General features: G+C 32.2%; 2 protein-coding genes and 1 pseudogene across 9 annotated transcripts; all 3 read left to right on the top strand.

Moving 5' to 3' along the window:
• Positions 1 to 229: 229 nt before the first annotated feature.
• Positions 230 to 2,789, top strand: LOC104730899 (receptor-like serine/threonine-protein kinase At4g25390 pseudogene; annotated as a pseudogene). Of its 2 annotated transcripts, XR_015573763.1 has the most exons (2): positions 598 to 1,347; positions 1,421 to 2,789. The product of XR_015573763.1 is annotated as a receptor-like serine/threonine-protein kinase At4g25390 pseudogene, transcript variant X2 (transcript). The 2 variants fall into 2 exon arrangements; XR_015573762.1 differs by having other exon boundaries at positions 230 to 2,789.
• A 1,262-nt stretch (positions 2,790 to 4,051) lies between these two features.
• Positions 4,052 to 5,509, top strand: LOC104730898 (transcription factor bHLH118). Its single transcript, XM_010450138.3, has 3 exons — positions 4,052 to 4,394; positions 4,567 to 4,893; positions 5,208 to 5,509. Exons 1-3 carry the CDS (start codon positions 4,227 to 4,229, stop codon positions 5,268 to 5,270), a joined length of 558 nt encoding a protein of 185 aa, XP_010448440.1. The 5' UTR covers positions 4,052 to 4,226; the 3' UTR covers positions 5,271 to 5,509.
• Positions 5,510 to 8,525: 3,016 nt separating this feature from the next.
• LOC104730897 (transcription factor bHLH126-like) lies at positions 8,526 to 10,356 on the top strand. 6 transcript variants are annotated; one of them, XR_758534.3, is made up of 4 exons: positions 8,526 to 8,895; positions 9,043 to 9,402; positions 9,493 to 9,662; positions 9,965 to 10,356. XR_758534.3 is itself a non-coding variant. In XM_010450135.2 (4 exons), the coding sequence occupies exons 1-4, from the start codon at positions 8,671 to 8,673 to the stop codon at positions 9,972 to 9,974; spliced, it is 669 nt and encodes a 222-aa protein (XP_010448437.2). In that variant the 5' UTR covers positions 8,543 to 8,670; the 3' UTR covers positions 9,975 to 10,356. The 6 variants fall into 6 exon arrangements, 3 of the variants coding, with proteins under 3 accessions (XP_010448437.2, XP_010448439.2, XP_087335647.1); XR_015575213.1 differs by having other exon boundaries at positions 8,537 to 8,895; positions 9,521 to 9,662; XR_015575214.1 differs by having other exon boundaries at positions 8,543 to 8,895; positions 9,521 to 9,619; positions 9,965 to 10,106.
• Positions 10,357 to 16,719: the final 6,363 nt, after the last annotated feature.

The following is a 16,719-nucleotide window of genomic DNA, read 5'->3' as shown; positions in this document are numbered from 1 at the left end:
ATAAGTTGCGTGCCGTTTTCACTAATGGTGTTAAGTAATTAAGTAAAAAAAAGTACTACCTTACCTAATTAGATTAGACAATTCCACATGGTGATCTTTGATTACACCCACGGCCTCCCACTCCACCGCACGTGAACACACACACACATATGAACGCGTCAATACACAAACCTACACGTTACTAATTAAACTATTTAATGTCTATCAACAAAGCCACGCAAACAAACAGTCGAGCATTTAAATCTTTCACGTGTCACTAAACCCGGTTCGGTTTCTCTATCCGGGTTATGTTTTCATCTTTGGCTCCTTTCGTCTGAATTTGAAAATTTTGAGTTTCTTTGAAACATTGAAAAGTAATAAAATATGATGGTCTCAGTTATTCTTTCTATGGTTCTTGTTTGATACTATAGAAAAGAACAACAGGTTTTGGATTTTTGTATATGTTTGGATTAGCAGCATCCGGTTTAATATTTGGTTTTATTAACCAATTCAAAATCTACACGTAAACCATGATGTAATGATTTAATTAATCATCAAAATTAGATTTAGAAAATTTCCATATTCGCTAAAAAGCTCAAACCTTTCTGAGCTTTTTCCGATTTTAATCTGAAAAGTGAAAAATTCACAACAACAACAACAACAAAAGCAACGATTTTTATCAGTTTTGTCCTCTCTGTTTTGTTTTACGGTTCAGCTTTGGTTTATTTTAAATCCCTATGCCGTCACGTTCATTCTTGGCGCCGGCTCCGGCGACTCTATCACCATCGCAAGATAAGACAACTCGAAACATATCCGGAGCCGGCGCCGGTTTCTCTTTCTTCTTAGCTCTCTCCGTCTGTTTCTGCAAGTTCAGCCGGAAACGTTCATCATCATCATCATCACCTCCGCCGGCGGAAAACGTTTCCTCTTCCACTCGGAAACCGCCGCCACGTGAGTTTTCCTACTCGACTCTCCGTCGCGCAACCGGCTCTTTCTCGCCGGCGAATAAGCTAGGTCAAGGCGGATTCGGCGTTGTATTCCGAGGAACTATCTCCGGCGGCGAGAATGTAGCCGTCAAGGTAATGGATTCAGGATCTCTCCAAGGAGAAGGTGAGTTTCAGAACGAGTTGTTCTTCGCCTCCAAGCTTGACTCGCCTCACGTTGTCCCTGTCCTTGGCTTCTCACACGATCGAAAACGACGACGTTTGCTTCTTGTCTACAAGCTCATGGGTAATGGTAATCTCCAGGACGCTCTGCTTCACCGGAGATGCCCTGAGCTTATGGATTGGAATCGGAGACTTTTGGTTGCTGTTAACATTGCGGAAGGGATTGAGCATCTTCATAGTCTTGAACCACCTGTGATTCATGGTGATATTAAGCCTAGTAATGTTTTGTTAGATCATCTCTTCTCAGCTAAGATCGCTGATTTTGGTTTGGCTAGGTTAAAACCAGAGCAAGTTGAGATCAGTGTTGCGCCGGAGCGTGATGGTGGTGATGGTTCTATGGTTGAAGAAGTAGAGAGTGTTGCAACTAATGTGACTGGTTTTGAAGATTTTAACTTTGGGTTGGTTGATCAGTCGCCGGAGAGTGTTGTTGCTAAGGTTCCTGGTTCTGTGAGTGGTTCGCCTGAGACGACTACGGTTGTCTCTGTTTCCCCTGAGGATGGTGGTGGTAGTGTGGTGATAAAGAAAGGTAAAGAGGTTGAGAGCAAAGAGTGGTGGTGGAAGCAGGAAGGTAATGTTGAAAGAGGGAAAGTGAAAGAGTATGTGATGCAATGGATTGGTTCTGAGGTTAAGAAAGAGAGACCGAGTAGTATGGATTGGATTGAGGCGTCAAGTAAGAAACTTGAGAAGAAGACTAGCAAAAGACTTGATTGGTGGCTTTCATTGGAGGAAGAGGATGAGAAGAAGAAGAAGAAAAAGAAGAAGCGGAGGATGGTTAGAGAGTGGTGGAAAGATGAGTATCGTAGAGAACTCTCTAAGAAGAAGAAGAAGAAGAAGGAGAAGAATACGTTGGAATCTGAATTTTGTAGTGATGATGGGAGTAGTAGTGTGAGTCAATGGAGGCGTGGTAGTGGTAGTAGCATAGATTGGTGGTTAGATGGGTTAAGTGGTGATAAGTGGTCGAGAGGACGAGGAAATAGCCATGACTCGGTGAGCGGTGAGATAGCTAAGAGCTGTGGAGTTAGTAGCACGCCGAGCATGAGAGGAACCGTGTGTTATGCAGCTCCTGAGTATTGTAACTTAGATAACAACGTGTCTGAGAAATGTGATGTTTATAGCTATGGTGTTCTGTTGTTGGTTCTGATTTCTGGGAGACGTCCGTTGGAGATGACGGGATCTGCTAGTGAGATCCAACGGGCAAACCTTATGTCTTGGGCTAGGAAGCTGGCGAGAAGAGGGAAACTTGTTGATCTTGTGGACCAAAAGTTGCAAAATTTGGATCAAGAACAAGCAGTGTTGTGCATTAAGGTTGCTTTGCTTTGTCTGCAAAGATTCCCGGTTTCACGACCGTCGATGAAAGAGGTTGTGGGGATGCTTAAAGGAGAAGTAAGTTTGCCGGAGTTGCCTACTGAGTTCTCACCATCGCCACCTTTCAAAACTACGAGGAAGCAGCACCGTTGATTAACTTAGGAATCACTTTGGTGACTGTTTAAGTGTGTTAGAGTTTTTGTACACGGTTAGGTTTAGGAACTTTGATTTTTAAGTTAACAATACTTTCCAACTTATGTCAAGTTAGTCTATTTTTTTCTCGTCATCATACTCATTGACATTGACTGATTCATAGTAATCTAATTTTGTTATTCTGAACGTCATACACTTCTTCAAATCGGCTTTCTCCGGAATAGGATTATCAGAGCTGAAAAGGCTAGTAATAAAATACTTCTTCCACCTCCAAAACGTTACCAACAAAATCATTAGAGGTCACCAAGGTTTACAGTTTACACAATTTCTATGGGCCCAAGAGTACTAAGAGTCTATACCAAATTGGGTCACGTTAGGAGCCGACTGTTTGTGTTTAATATATACATGTACATGGCCCATACTGAGCCATCTTCATTTTTTCTTATTCCATTATTTTTTTAAAACCATCAAGATTTCTTGATATTTTCTTCTATATTCTTATTTATTTTAACCTGATTAGGTGAATCCAAAATTTGGGACAGCTTGGCTCATGTATGCTTTTTTACATGTATCAGATTCATCTGAATGTTGAAACTCAATTAGAAAAACTTGCATACGTATATTGATTATGTTATTCGTATTATAGGATATTTAATTATAATCCTTTTAGGGTTAAGAAGTCTTAACTTGTCCCAAAACAAAATTAATATTCTGGATTTGTTTTCTTATTGCTGTATTGTTTAGAAAACAAAAGTAAAAATAGTAACCATGTCCACTGATTAAAAAAAGTTACAACTTCAACTAAGTTAAAATGTAACGGCGTTATAGTTATCATAATAATGTATGTTTTGGTTTTCATTCATTTTTTTTTTCATTCATTTGCTTTGGACACTTGTGGTATTATTGGAAAACAATTACAATTGAGGAATATTAGAAACAATTAATGAACAATATTATTTTGTTTTAGCATCGCCAAAAACCAATAGATAGTCAATAAATTTTAATCACGCTACTACAGTACATTATAATTATATTTTTTCACCCCATAATTTAAAGTGATCTTCAAATACTTTTGGGAACACGGACCAGCCAGCATATGGCCTCAGCGGCCTATACAAGATTTATAAATAAATACTACTATATGGATATGGTATTGGTACCTATGTGACTATGTCAGATAATAATTGATAGCAGATCGTACAATGTGATATGTATTACTATATTATACGAAAATAAAGAATAGTAGTATAATCGTAGTAAGAAATGGAATGTTGAAGGGAGCCTATAGGCATCGATTAAAGAGAAAAGAAGTAAATAATGAAGCAGAAAGACGTCATTGCTTACTCCTTCCAAAACTATCTTTCCATCTTTATCTGATACGTCAACCAATAACGTTTTTTCCCCATAATTTTATTATTATAAACAAAACCCTTTTACTATCTTAATTTGTTCCGATTTCGATATTATTCAACTTTATAACAAATCCCTGACTAGACCAGATCCCAGATGCACAAGATTAGATTCCCCTGTCTCACATCATCATCACATCATCATGATCATCATCATCATTACAAGAAACATCTTTGTACAAAATAACTAACCTAAAGACAAGTAGAGGTTTCAATGAACGATCTTCCAGAGAAGAGAGGAAGGCCTAGTAAAAAATTGAGAGTTAGTAGTGATCAAAACATGGAGAGGATACTACACAAAGAAGTTGAGAAACAAAGGAGACTAGAAATGGCTTCTCTTTACGCGTCTCTCCGCTCTCGTCTCCCTCTTGAGTTCATCCAGGTAAAAAAACCCTAATTTTATTCTTGCTTTTGATTCTTCACTCCTAAAGATCTAGAACATGCTTTGGGGCTTCGTTTGAGCTGTTGTTTGTCAAAAAAGATACACTAGAACTTTAACACTCCAACATCCTAAAATTAACATGTGTTTCTCGTTTCTTGATTTGGTTCTGTAGGGAAAGCGTTCGACGTCAGATCAAGTGAACGGGGCAGTGAATTACATAGAGTACTTGCAGAGGAATATCAAGGACATGAGCTCCAAGAGAGATGACCTCATTTTATTGTATGGACGAAGCATTGGGAGTAGTAATGAACAAAGCTGGAATGAGATTTCGAATCATGTCGTGATTCGTCCGTGTTTAGTCGGCGTAGAAATCGTGTTTAGCATTCTCCAAACGCCGTTCTCAAGCGTTCTGAAAGTGCTTCGTGAACGCGGTCTCTGTGTTCTTGGCTGCATCTCCTCCAATGTAAATGATAGACTCATTCACACTTTACAGGCTGAGGTACAATATCCCGAGCTTAGTAACTATATATACAGCAACAGAGAAACATTCACCAATTAGTAAATGTAAGAATGTAAAGAGAGCTACACTTAATCATAACAGATATTTATAACTCTGTTGTGAATTACTATATTGTTTGAATCCTGTCAGCTTACAACCCAATGTTTTTTTGCATGTGTCTCAATATAGGATTGGAATATAAACATGTATGCATCCTCTATATATATGGCCTCTTTGGCATTGCTTATAAGATCAAACTGATGAATATGTTTGAATTAATATGTGAAGTTATTTGCATTTTAATGTTTTTTCAGGTCAACGATATGGCTTTGATCGACTTAGCAGACCTTAAGGTTGCACTTACCCTAATGAAGTAAACGGGTTTTCAGTAGATTCCATCATATCATAGCTTCTCAAATAAAGAACAATGTAATATGTAAATGGTTTCTTAGTACTTGTCCTATGTATTTCTCTACTTTTAAAGAATTCGAGAGTAAGAAAATTCACCCTATATATGTATAGTATAAGTCTATATAGACTTCAATAAGCTAAGTATGCATAGATTTTATGTTATAACTTTTAGCAGAATAAGTCTTATAGGAAATGTGTTATCATTGCTGCTTCGAGTACGTAGCATCAAAACTACATGACTATAGCTAGTATTTAGAACAAAATTTCAAATTAATGTAAGCCTTCCACAGTAGAAACCACCAGTATATAGATATAAAAATCATTAAATGGACAAACCACACCACAGAATAAAATAAAATCAAAAACACTTTAATCAATATGTTTTGAAATTTCACTACAAGATAAATGACTTTACGATCTTCAGTTGAGGAATATTTTTTTTAATAACTGTTATATAGATTGCATATTTAATTTATTAGTTAGGGTTAAAAAAAAATAAAAGTTTTGGAGTTCCTGTAAACGATGAAATTCCTTTCCCCGAAGAGTTGCGCTAGTAAACGGAGTGTGATGTGTTTCTCAGTTAACTTCTTGTGACGGGAGATCTTTATTAAAAGTATATCACTCGATCCACTTTAATTATACTTAGTTAACTCAAATTATATGCAGAAGTCTGTTCAAAAAAAAAAAAATTATATGCAGTATATTATTCGTTTAGCTAAAACCCGCTACGTTATTTTTAATCAATTTAAATATTCTAACTCTATAACTGTTGACTTTTCTTTTTAGACTTTGGTAAACAATTTCAACTAAACGAGTAATCATCTTTGTTCAGCCTTTGAGATTTGGTCGGAATTAGCCAAGTAGGGTCTAGCTAAAGCTATAATGTGACACATGGCGAAGTGAGTCAACTATTTTGGTGTTTCTGTTTTATTTTGAAAACTTACAACTTTTTTTCTTCTGAATTATATTAGACAGATTTTGTAATATACTCGTAATAAATTATTGCATATATTGTATATATGAGTTTGATCGAATCGGATAACCGAATTTTGGAATAGTTCTATATTATTCTTTCTGAACCCACGAGTTTTATTTATTTATTATTAGTTTTTTTAGAATGTTATCAAAGCTATGCAATATGCATGGTATATAACAATATATATAGTTTTAAAAATTGTGTAATTTTAAAACTTAGAAAATTATGATGACGCTAGAAGAATATTGTGGCGATATATGTAGCTAGAGATATTGTAATAATTTTGTTCGTCAACAATCTATTACGAAGTAATTACTAAAAAGCATACAATTATTTAAAAGAGAAAATTATAGTTGTATATTACCATACATTAAGGTACTTTAACTTCAAAGTTCAAACACCATATTTTATTTCGTCTGAAAAACCTATAACAAGGAGAAAATTAAGAAATAATTGGATTGTTACTGTAGAAATTGCGGCTTGTGTTTGCAACCGTCCAATAGAAAAGTCTAAAGAGATGGTCTTTAGTTTACACTTTACACAGTCTACTCATTATTCCTACACTGTAATAAACTAATAACTTGGCATAATCCTTATTTTCTGACAACCATCGATTTGATGGTTTTTGGTCATACATAATTAACAACGTGCTTCTAAGTTTAATTTTTATAAGATTTAAAACTGCTTGCATCTTATACTTTTTTGGGAGCTAGGGGAAATGCATCCACGTCGCAGATCACATTACCAATTTGACCACCTGCACTACTATTAAAAATGTTCAAATTGTATTCTCAAAAGATAAATTAGTATTGTATTTGTTTTACCTTAACAGTAATAAAACTAGAGCAAGAGAGTCGTGTCCCCCGGACAATTAGAAAAAAGTACACACGTCTCTAAAGAAAGAATTGGGTCAAACATCCGAAAAAGATTAGTAAACTCAAAAATCCAAAAAAAAAAAAGAAAATATATAGTGGACTCTCTCAATATACGTATAGATATTTAAAGGTAAGAGAGGATTCGTGACAGAGAAGAAGGATTTGCTTTGCCTTGAAAGGATAACCTTTACCAAAAGGCTTATTTTTAAAAACAAATAATGGAAACAGAGAAGAAGGATGTCATCGTATCGTATTGCATATTATATTGTAATAGTGTATCTTGTTAATAAGAACAGTATATCTCTGATACGCAAATGGATATGGAACTTTTTTAATAAAAACATGTGAAAAGACTAGTTCTTGCAGTGTGTGTGAGCAGGTGCTAATTAAAAGAGTACGGAGCCCACATGCGACCATCACAACATCATCAACGGCTGTGATTTGATTTGTTGGTTTTCATGTATCCCAATCTTAGGACACGCTTGGGGCTTTCACGTCCACGTATGTCATAGTTATATTCTCCGGTTCCTCCTCCCAGTCGTATGAGAACTCACTTATACGTAATAGGGAATTTTTTTGCATTGTGACGTTTTTCTGTATCAACAGTTTGCATTTTACTCACTTTTCTTCTATGTATTTGTCGGTTTGACATTTAGATATGTACTGTACTTTCGTTTTATTTTAACTTCCGACTACTGTTGTTTTCATGGTAAGAGATGGATTTGCATAAAAGGAAAATTTGCTTAATTCTTTTTGTTAAAGAAAATTTGCTTGTAATGAAAATATATTTTGTAATGAAAATAGATATACTTTAAAGGTTATAAAAATAAACTTTCAGTAAAAATTGTTATTTAGTAAACTATTTTAGATAATTTTACTATACATCATTTCTGTTAGATCGGTCCTGCGTTCAATAAAATTGTTATGTCTTCATCTCTTGTTTCACCTTTTATTGTTATTTTTCCATTTACAATGTGAACATCTTCATTAGTTTACAATTTTTAATAGTAAAATTAATTGTACATGATTTTTCTTGTTATAAATATTGACTAGAATTTGTAGTCTAGTGGTTTTGTGAAATCGTAAATACAAAAAGAAAATTATTATTATAATTTTTGTTTTCAGAAGGGAGGACATTTTAAACATATATATACCAGCAGTGGCCGGTAAAACTCTTTACCACTTAAATCTAATATAATGTTTTGGCAAAGACACTAGTCCGAGGCTCAATCTATTCTAGAAAACAACTGATAAAATATTTCAATTTTTGTTTTTTTCTAACAAAAAAAAAAGAGTTATTCCAGAACCTGCATTATTTGGTCTTCCTAATTTGTATTTATTTAATATTATAATTAATGGTCCTCCCTCTCACACCCAAGGAGACATAGAGAACCATTTGGTTCTTTAAGGCACTATCCATCAACAAGTAAACAATAAAAGAAATAAAATTTTCATAGGACAGAACCAGAAAGTTCTAAGGAGATCTGACATTGCTAAAGCTCAAAGTGTCAAACTATGGATCCTTCTCAGAATCTTAATCCGAAAGGGTACCAGAGACAAAGACCGTTTAGCTCAGCCGGCGAAGGCGGCAGCAGCGGCGGCTCCGGTATGCCTCAAGAAACAGATGACAATAAGAAGCAGAAGAAGCTTCTCCACCGCGACATCGAACGCCAAAGAAGACAAGAAATGGCTACACTCTTCGCTGCTCTTCGTACTCACCTACCTCTCCAATACATCAAGGTTCATATTCTTACTCACTTTATTTTTTTTCTCTCTAATTTTATATATTCTTCTTTGTATTTTTTTTTCGAACGAGAAACCAAGATTTGGCTGCTAGGGTTGTGAATATGTCTTTTTTTGTATTTAATTTAATTTTATTATTTGTAGGGAAAAAGAGCTGTTTCGGATCATGTTAACGGAGCGGTGAATTTCATTAAGGACACGGAAACACGGATTAAGGAACTCAGTGCAAGAAGAGACGAACTCATTAAAGAAACGGGTCAGAAATATCAATCGAATCCGGATCCAGCAAGAACTGAATCCGATTTGCCTAAATCGGATCCGGCGACTGTGATGGTGCAACCACACGTGAGCGGCTTAGAAGTGGTGGTGAGCAGCAACTCCTCAGGTCCCGAAGCTTTGCGCCTCTCAAGAGTGCTTGAGACACTTCAAGAGAAAGGGCTTGAAGTCGTCAGCTCTCTCACGACAAGAGTCAATGAGAGGCTCATGCACACTATTCAAGTTGAGGTATGGTTATAAGTTACAACTACATGCCATGTCAATTGAAGTTGATTTAGGGTTTCATTCTATTTTTATAACTATATATACTCAACACAGGTTAATAGTTTCGGATGCATCGACTTAGCTTGGTTGCAGGAGAAGCTAGTTGAGGATTTGATACTTTCAACAGGGTACTGATCATCAGAAACATAGCATTCGTAGTCCTAAAGACCTTCTTCATATCGTATGATCTCTTTTACCCGAGGTCTTTGTTTCGTTATATTAAGGTGTGAATTTTACCTAATTAGAAACTTATTACCAAAATATTTCCCTTTTAGATTTGGTATTGAAGCTTGTTAGTTGATATAAAACAATATTCTTTGTACATATCATATGTTCGTTGCTCCAAGTTCATCAACTTATATATACTTAAAACTAATGTGAAAAGTTATATATATAGCTAGACACAAGATTTACTCATGTTTCTATTTCTTCAGTGGAACATAAAGATATGCAATGTTGGATATGGTGTTTTTTGGTTTCATGCATTTTATTCTAATTAACTAATCTCACAATATACTAAATGCAGAAATATCTAAGTCTTCTTGAAGTTTCATCTTGAGAGCAAGGAAGGTAGGTTCATTTGTGGATTGAGGTGTAGCTTTGGTTTAAACAAGTTCAAGTGCGTACTATGCTGTTATATTTCAAACGGATATTATGGGCGGGTCAAAACTTCACCATCATTCACCGCCACGCAGTAAAAGACCAAGGGTGTGATGTTTTCAATATACCATTATTTTTTCACAAGCAAGTCAATTTTTTGTTTCCCTTGTAACATTTTTTCTTATTCCGTTGGTTATTATGTTTAATTTCTTGTGGTTTGTTTTAGTATGGAAATCAAGTTTTAACCAACGTATATGTATATCCATAAATCATTAAAAGTTATATTCGAAGGGAACTAAGAAAGGGCAGAGCAAAATAAAGGCCAATATGTCTAGTTTTATGTTGAAGGCTTAACCGGATAAGTATGAAGAAATTGGCTAAGTGGAACCATATCTTTTGGGCTCTATTGGTCAAAATCTGGAAGGTTGTTTTTTAACCTAGCTACTGATACCTGTTCGCTATTAATATCACCTTGGTTTCTTCGATATTTTATGTGAATTGTTTGCACATATATAATAAAACTGCAAAAAATTGAGAAGGAACATACTGTTCTAAAATCTGCGACATACTGAGTTATATCAAAGAGAGATACTATGAAGTAGTAATACTATTAACCACGATAGAATCCAATCGTTTGGGCAATTCGAAAGTGGATAAAAGTTCCAAATAAATAGTAATACTAACCACACGATAAAGATATGTTTGAGTGTAGTTAAGTTGATAACCTAAGTCCCTAACACAGACAAACATACAAATGACATCAACATTTTGAATATTTCAAATAACTATATACGCAAGTAACAGTATACATGTAAATTCATCCTCACATCATCAAATGACATAGCAAATGTGAATCTCATGACAAATAATAAGCGGGGGATTATGATGATCAGGATGCTTTTTCGGACAAATTAAGAAAGAAGCCTTTTAAAAGCCTAATTAAATTCAATGCATAGAACCACCTTATTATTTTATATTGTTGACAATTACTTTGTTATTCTTAGCTTTAAGATATTTTTATTTTTTTGTCAAGATACTTTAGAAGATTATCTAATATTCAATTGCAAAATCGTATTTTCTTTTGTAATTCACGATACGGTACAGTATTATACATATCCCCAAAATCTTGGTTTCTTTTGCCTCGTCTTTTCCTACGTACCCCCATAAAGCATATGAATAGAATCACATGTTATTCTAATATTACGAACTCATTATTTTAGATCAAAATTCCACTTTGATTAATAAATGTCACGAACTTAAGCGAAGTTGACAGTAGTTCAGATGTTTTAAGCACTTACTTAAGAGATACGCATGATGAGTAGTGGTTGTGATCTCCCTAATATTCGTTTGATATCTTTAGTTATATCATCATTAGTAATTAAATTAATTATCAACTAGGAGTCTTATTTTAATTTAAATATGTGGATATATATATATATAAAAAAAAAAGATACTAATTATTAACTTTGAGATGCCGTCCAACAAATCCCTGATCATCAAATCGGATTGTGTTCCAATATAAAGTTAGGAATATCTCTGGGACTTAAAAATATTTAAAAGCCCTTATTATTTCCAACTAGTAATTAATTTAAAATAAGAATTTTGTTAAAAATAAATTAATTATCAACTAGGAGTCTTATTTTAATTTAAATATTTTTATTAACTCCATCTGATATCAGTTCAAAATATAAACTACATGACTTGAAGAGTTTTGTTGGCATTTTAATGTTTTTTCTTGCACTAATGTTTTTAAAGGTGAATCATGTTATCCTTTGAAACATGTTATTTTAAAAAAAATCGACAATAAGAATTAAGAAACCACTAAATTAGCATTTTCAATTAGGTAATTTGGTCGATAATTTATTAGCCGGATCTATGGTGAACTACAATAACTATAGAGCACATAAAAACAACCTCTAGCTAATATGTGTGTGTGCATATTTTCTAGCTTTTATAAGTGTTGACCAAAAAACATAGTATTTTATTTGTGTGCGTGTCCGTGTGGGGTTTAATTTAGTTCCATATATATGATAGTGATTTCTAGCCAAACATATTCTCATGTACACGATCATGTACTTCTCAATCAGTTGGTGTCATGTCCGAGACCGAGAGATTCAGAAATGGAATGATCCGACTTTTATTTTCTTTCTTTTATTTAAGAATGATCCGATTGTTTTTTCTTTCTTTTATTTAAGAATTATCCGATTTTATCTGTGTTTCAATAGTCAATAGATTATCAATTTAAAGACGATTTCCTACCCAGTCAAATATTTTCTGGTTGAGCAGTCGTCATATATATAAGACAAGTACACATGTGAAAACATACATACCTAACTAACTAGTTTGCTATTCCGTCTTTTTAAATTTTCTTGTATGTGATGCAGTTCCTATATAATAATTATGTAAATGTTGAGTTGTACGTATATCCTAAACAAAAATATTTAAGTTTTTTCATGCTTGTATTCCAATTGCTTGTATAGCCGGAGATAGTGTTAGCATATTTCAAAGAAAAACTAACGCAAAAAGCTATACTGTATTTGAAGTTTTATGTACAGTACAACCTCTATAAATTAATATTCTTTAAATAAATATTCGCTATAAATTAATAATTTTTTACGGTTCTGAGTTTGGTCAGTGTAAAAATGATATAATTCGATAAAATAATAAGATAATATTTTTAAAAAAAATTCTATGTAAAAATGTGGTCTCATAGATTAATAATGATATAAACTTAATATATATATATATATATCTAAAAAAATTAGTAAAATATGAGTATATTATTGTTTGTCTATTCTTAAATTTGCATTCTTATTAGAGCTCATCTATAATCTTTCTCATTGCATCAAAAAAAATTTGTGTTGTTTTTTCAAATTGCATCTAAAAATTGTGGCGCGTCCTAGACATGATAATTGTTGTAATTGGTTATAAAGATACCGCAATATTTTCTTGGACTTCATTATGAAGGATAGTAATAACAATTTCTTCTAAACTCTGAATTTCTAAATATTTATTATTTTGACTATCTATGGTCCCGACCTTATTAATTTATAGAAGTTTTACTGTAAATACGAAATTAGAGGCAGGGAGTAGAAAACATCCAAAATTTGCAAATGATTTTCATATACGGACGGATGAGTTATTATGGGCTACCTTAGTAGTAAATGAAATGATTACTCATTAGTAGCCCATATACAATAAAATCTCTATAAATTAATAATGTTATGACCGTAAAAATCTCTTAATTTGTAGAAGTTAAATTTATCTATAAAATATTTTTTCTTTTATAGAGAAAATTTCATAATTTTATAATTTTTTCAAAAAATATATTTAAAAATAAGATTTAATCGTAAAACTAATATTTTTATATAATCAGTTACAAGGAAAATACAAATTATCATGCTGTGAAACGAATACTCAAAGTTTTTGATATAGTAAAAATATTAGAAATAAACTAGGTTTTGAACCCACGCTAAGCGTGGGTTTATTTGATATATTTTTGTAAATATTATAATTGATTGATAAAGTTATGAAATATTAGCTTATATAAAATTTTAAATTACAATTGATTGGTAAAAATTTTACTTTTAAAAATATAAAAATCACACTGTTAAAAATTCAAATCATTAGACAAACAAAATATTTTTATAATCATGAATTAATCTTGTTTTCTTATATTTAATTGACCACCACCATATATCGAGATTTAATTTTCATTGTTTTCTTACTTTTCATATTCTTTCTCATCATTTTCATTGGCAAATTTTTATGATAAATGTCATCGTTACTTTTACCGTCCGGTTCTTCATTATACTCATCTTCTTCCTCTTCCTCATCAGGTTTCTCACATTCTCCCTCTGAATAATCATTTAAAACCTTTTTTTAGACTGCCACACAACATGTTAACCCATCAAACTCTAATACCAAAATCATTGCCTCTTATCTCGTAAAATTTGTGCAATTTTACGGACCAGCTTAGTCACTACATGCACCCAATAATTAATACTTTCACCTGTATACTTACTCGGTTTTAGATCCACACGTATTGAAACTTTTCAAACCAAAATCCTTAATACTACAAAATTACAAATTACTTGTAGAAAAAGTAATATGAACACAGGTATAGCTAATAAAACACTTGTGCTTGTCATCGATCATTCTTCTTTAAATTTATAATATTTTAAACTTTCTATGGAGGTATTTATAATATTTTTAAACATCCTATAAAGTTTTAATACTTATAATATTTGAACTTTTTAAAAGTTTTAATAATTATAATATTTTAAACTTTAAAAAAAAAATAGATTTGGACGCATGATAAATTAAGCTTCGTGCTCATTCATAGTTGAAAGCATATTAGTCTTATTTATAATGGTTTTCAGCCGTTGTCTAAAATTTTCTAGCCAATGTGGGACGTTGTAAATACACTTTTATAAGTATTTTAAATTAGAAACTTAACATAATTTCAAAAATGTTAAATATTGAGTTGTCTTATCGAGATTGGTCGTTTTAAAAATATCTTAATATATAAAATTCTGGAAATTTAAAAAATGTTAATTTTGTGAGATGTCGAATTCTGATTGGATGTTTTAACTCCTAGGTGGACAGCCTTAGAAGCTTCTACTTTTATTTTAAATACTATGTACAGTATCTGAAGATATAATGTCTTAAAATTTCTATGGAAGTTAAGTAATTGTAATGTTTTAAAACATTCTATGAAATTTAAATATTTTTAATATTTGAACCTTTAAAATTTTCAAGTTTCAATATATATAATATTTCAAACTTTTAAAATTTATAAATTATAATTTTTTTTAAAAACCTTTTAAATGTTAAGAAAATTTTAAAATTTTAAAATTATAATATTTTGAAACTTTTTAAAAGCTAAGACTTTTAGAAGTTTCAATATTTATAATATTTTAAACTTTTAAAAGGTTCGAAATATAATATTTGAACTTTTAAAAATTTTCAATTTTCAATATTTATACTATTTTGAAACTGTTAAAATTTAAAAATTATAAATTTAAAAACTTTTTAAAAGCTAAGAACTTTTAAAAGTTTCAATATTTATAATATTTAAACTTTTAAAATTTTTAAAGATTATATTATTTTTTTTTTACTTTTTGAAGTTTTAATTTGATCAGATAAAACGAGCAAACTAAATAAAACTTTTAAACTTGGACGCCTGATAAATCAAGCTTTCCTGCTCATTCGTTGTTGGAAGCATATTAATCTTATTTATAATGGTTCTGAACCATTGTCTAAAAAATTTCTAGCCGATGTGGGATATTGTACATAGTTCTTTTATTTCTATAAATTTAAAATTTTCTTTTTTAAAAAAAATTCTGGAAATTTTAAAAATGTTAATCAATGTCATGTCAAATCCTAATTGGTCGTTTAAAAATATCTTAATATAGAAAATTCTAGAGATTTTAAAAATGTTAATTAGTGACATGTCAAATTCCGATTAGATGTTTTAAAGCTTAAGTGGACAGCCTTATGAGCTTATAGCTCCTATTTTTTATTAGTATAGATTCTACCAAAATTTAATGTGTATATATATACATATTTTTGGAAATTTTATATAATTATTAATTTATATTATTGTTAGGACCTTATATTTATAAAAGATTTTTTTTTTCAATTATTATCTTATTATATTATCGAATTGTGTCTAAGACTAGTCCAACTTAGGAAGTTTTACTGTATTAAGAAGTTATGTCCCAAAATATGTTGTATTATGTAATAGATCGGTTATACAGTAACCAAATATAGTTTTGTACAATCAAAGATTTTTATAAGAACTGTTAAGAATCCCTGGAATCTGTAGTTCATAAGAGTTAATTTTTTTATAAAAAGGAATCATGCATCATCTACCTTTTAAAATAGACACGTGATCTAGCTGGCTTTGTCAATTAGGAGGACTAAAAGCCCATACCGCATTACCCCATGGAACCTAGATGTCAATCCCCAAAAAACTGAACTGTTAGGCCTACGACCACTTGGACGGGGATCTTTTACCGAGTTTAGCTAGCCCAAACGCAATGGTATCTTAGAAGATCAGATCATGATCTGATGTCTCTCTCGATGTCTCTGATTAAATTGTTAACTCGACGTTGTGAAAATATGATCTTATCAAAACGTACGTGTCCTCACGAGTTCGACATGCAATTCTTATAGATCCACTATTTTCTACACCAAACCGCAAAAACTTACTGGTCTTATCCTGACATATCTTCACGAGTTCCACATGCAACTCACATAAAATTCTCATTAACATAAAATTGTTGTCTCCAACGTAGACCAACATATAAAACAAACTTCAAAGTGTAAGACAAGGAGGTGGGGACTGGAGAGGGTGATCGCCGGGCAAGAAGAAGCAGTCGCCGACTACGAGTTCATTTTTACTCATGTGGCCGGCGATCACCAACCTAGTGTCGCCGCCGGTGATAATTTGTCCTTAGATTCTTGATTCGAATCTTCTTTTAGGCAGCTTTGATCTATGCATGGTCCTTCAAAACATTATAAATTTAATATTACATATTGTCGAATTGTCATGAATAGTTTTGCACCGAAAAGCTAATTAACAAAACTCTTTCACACCAGATATGGAAAATCAGACCGTGGGAAGGTTTTCATTAGATGCCATTGTTTTAGGGGCCAATATTTTGGATAAGTTCG

The sequence above is a fragment of the Camelina sativa genome, chromosome 12 (assembly GCF_030686135.1).
Source record: "Camelina sativa cultivar CO46 ecotype springtype chromosome 12, ASM3068613v1".
Taxonomy (NCBI): Eukaryota; Viridiplantae; Streptophyta; class Magnoliopsida; order Brassicales; family Brassicaceae; genus Camelina; species Camelina sativa.
Note: the sequence above shows the minus strand (reverse complement) of the source record. Positions and strands in the feature narration are given on the sequence as shown.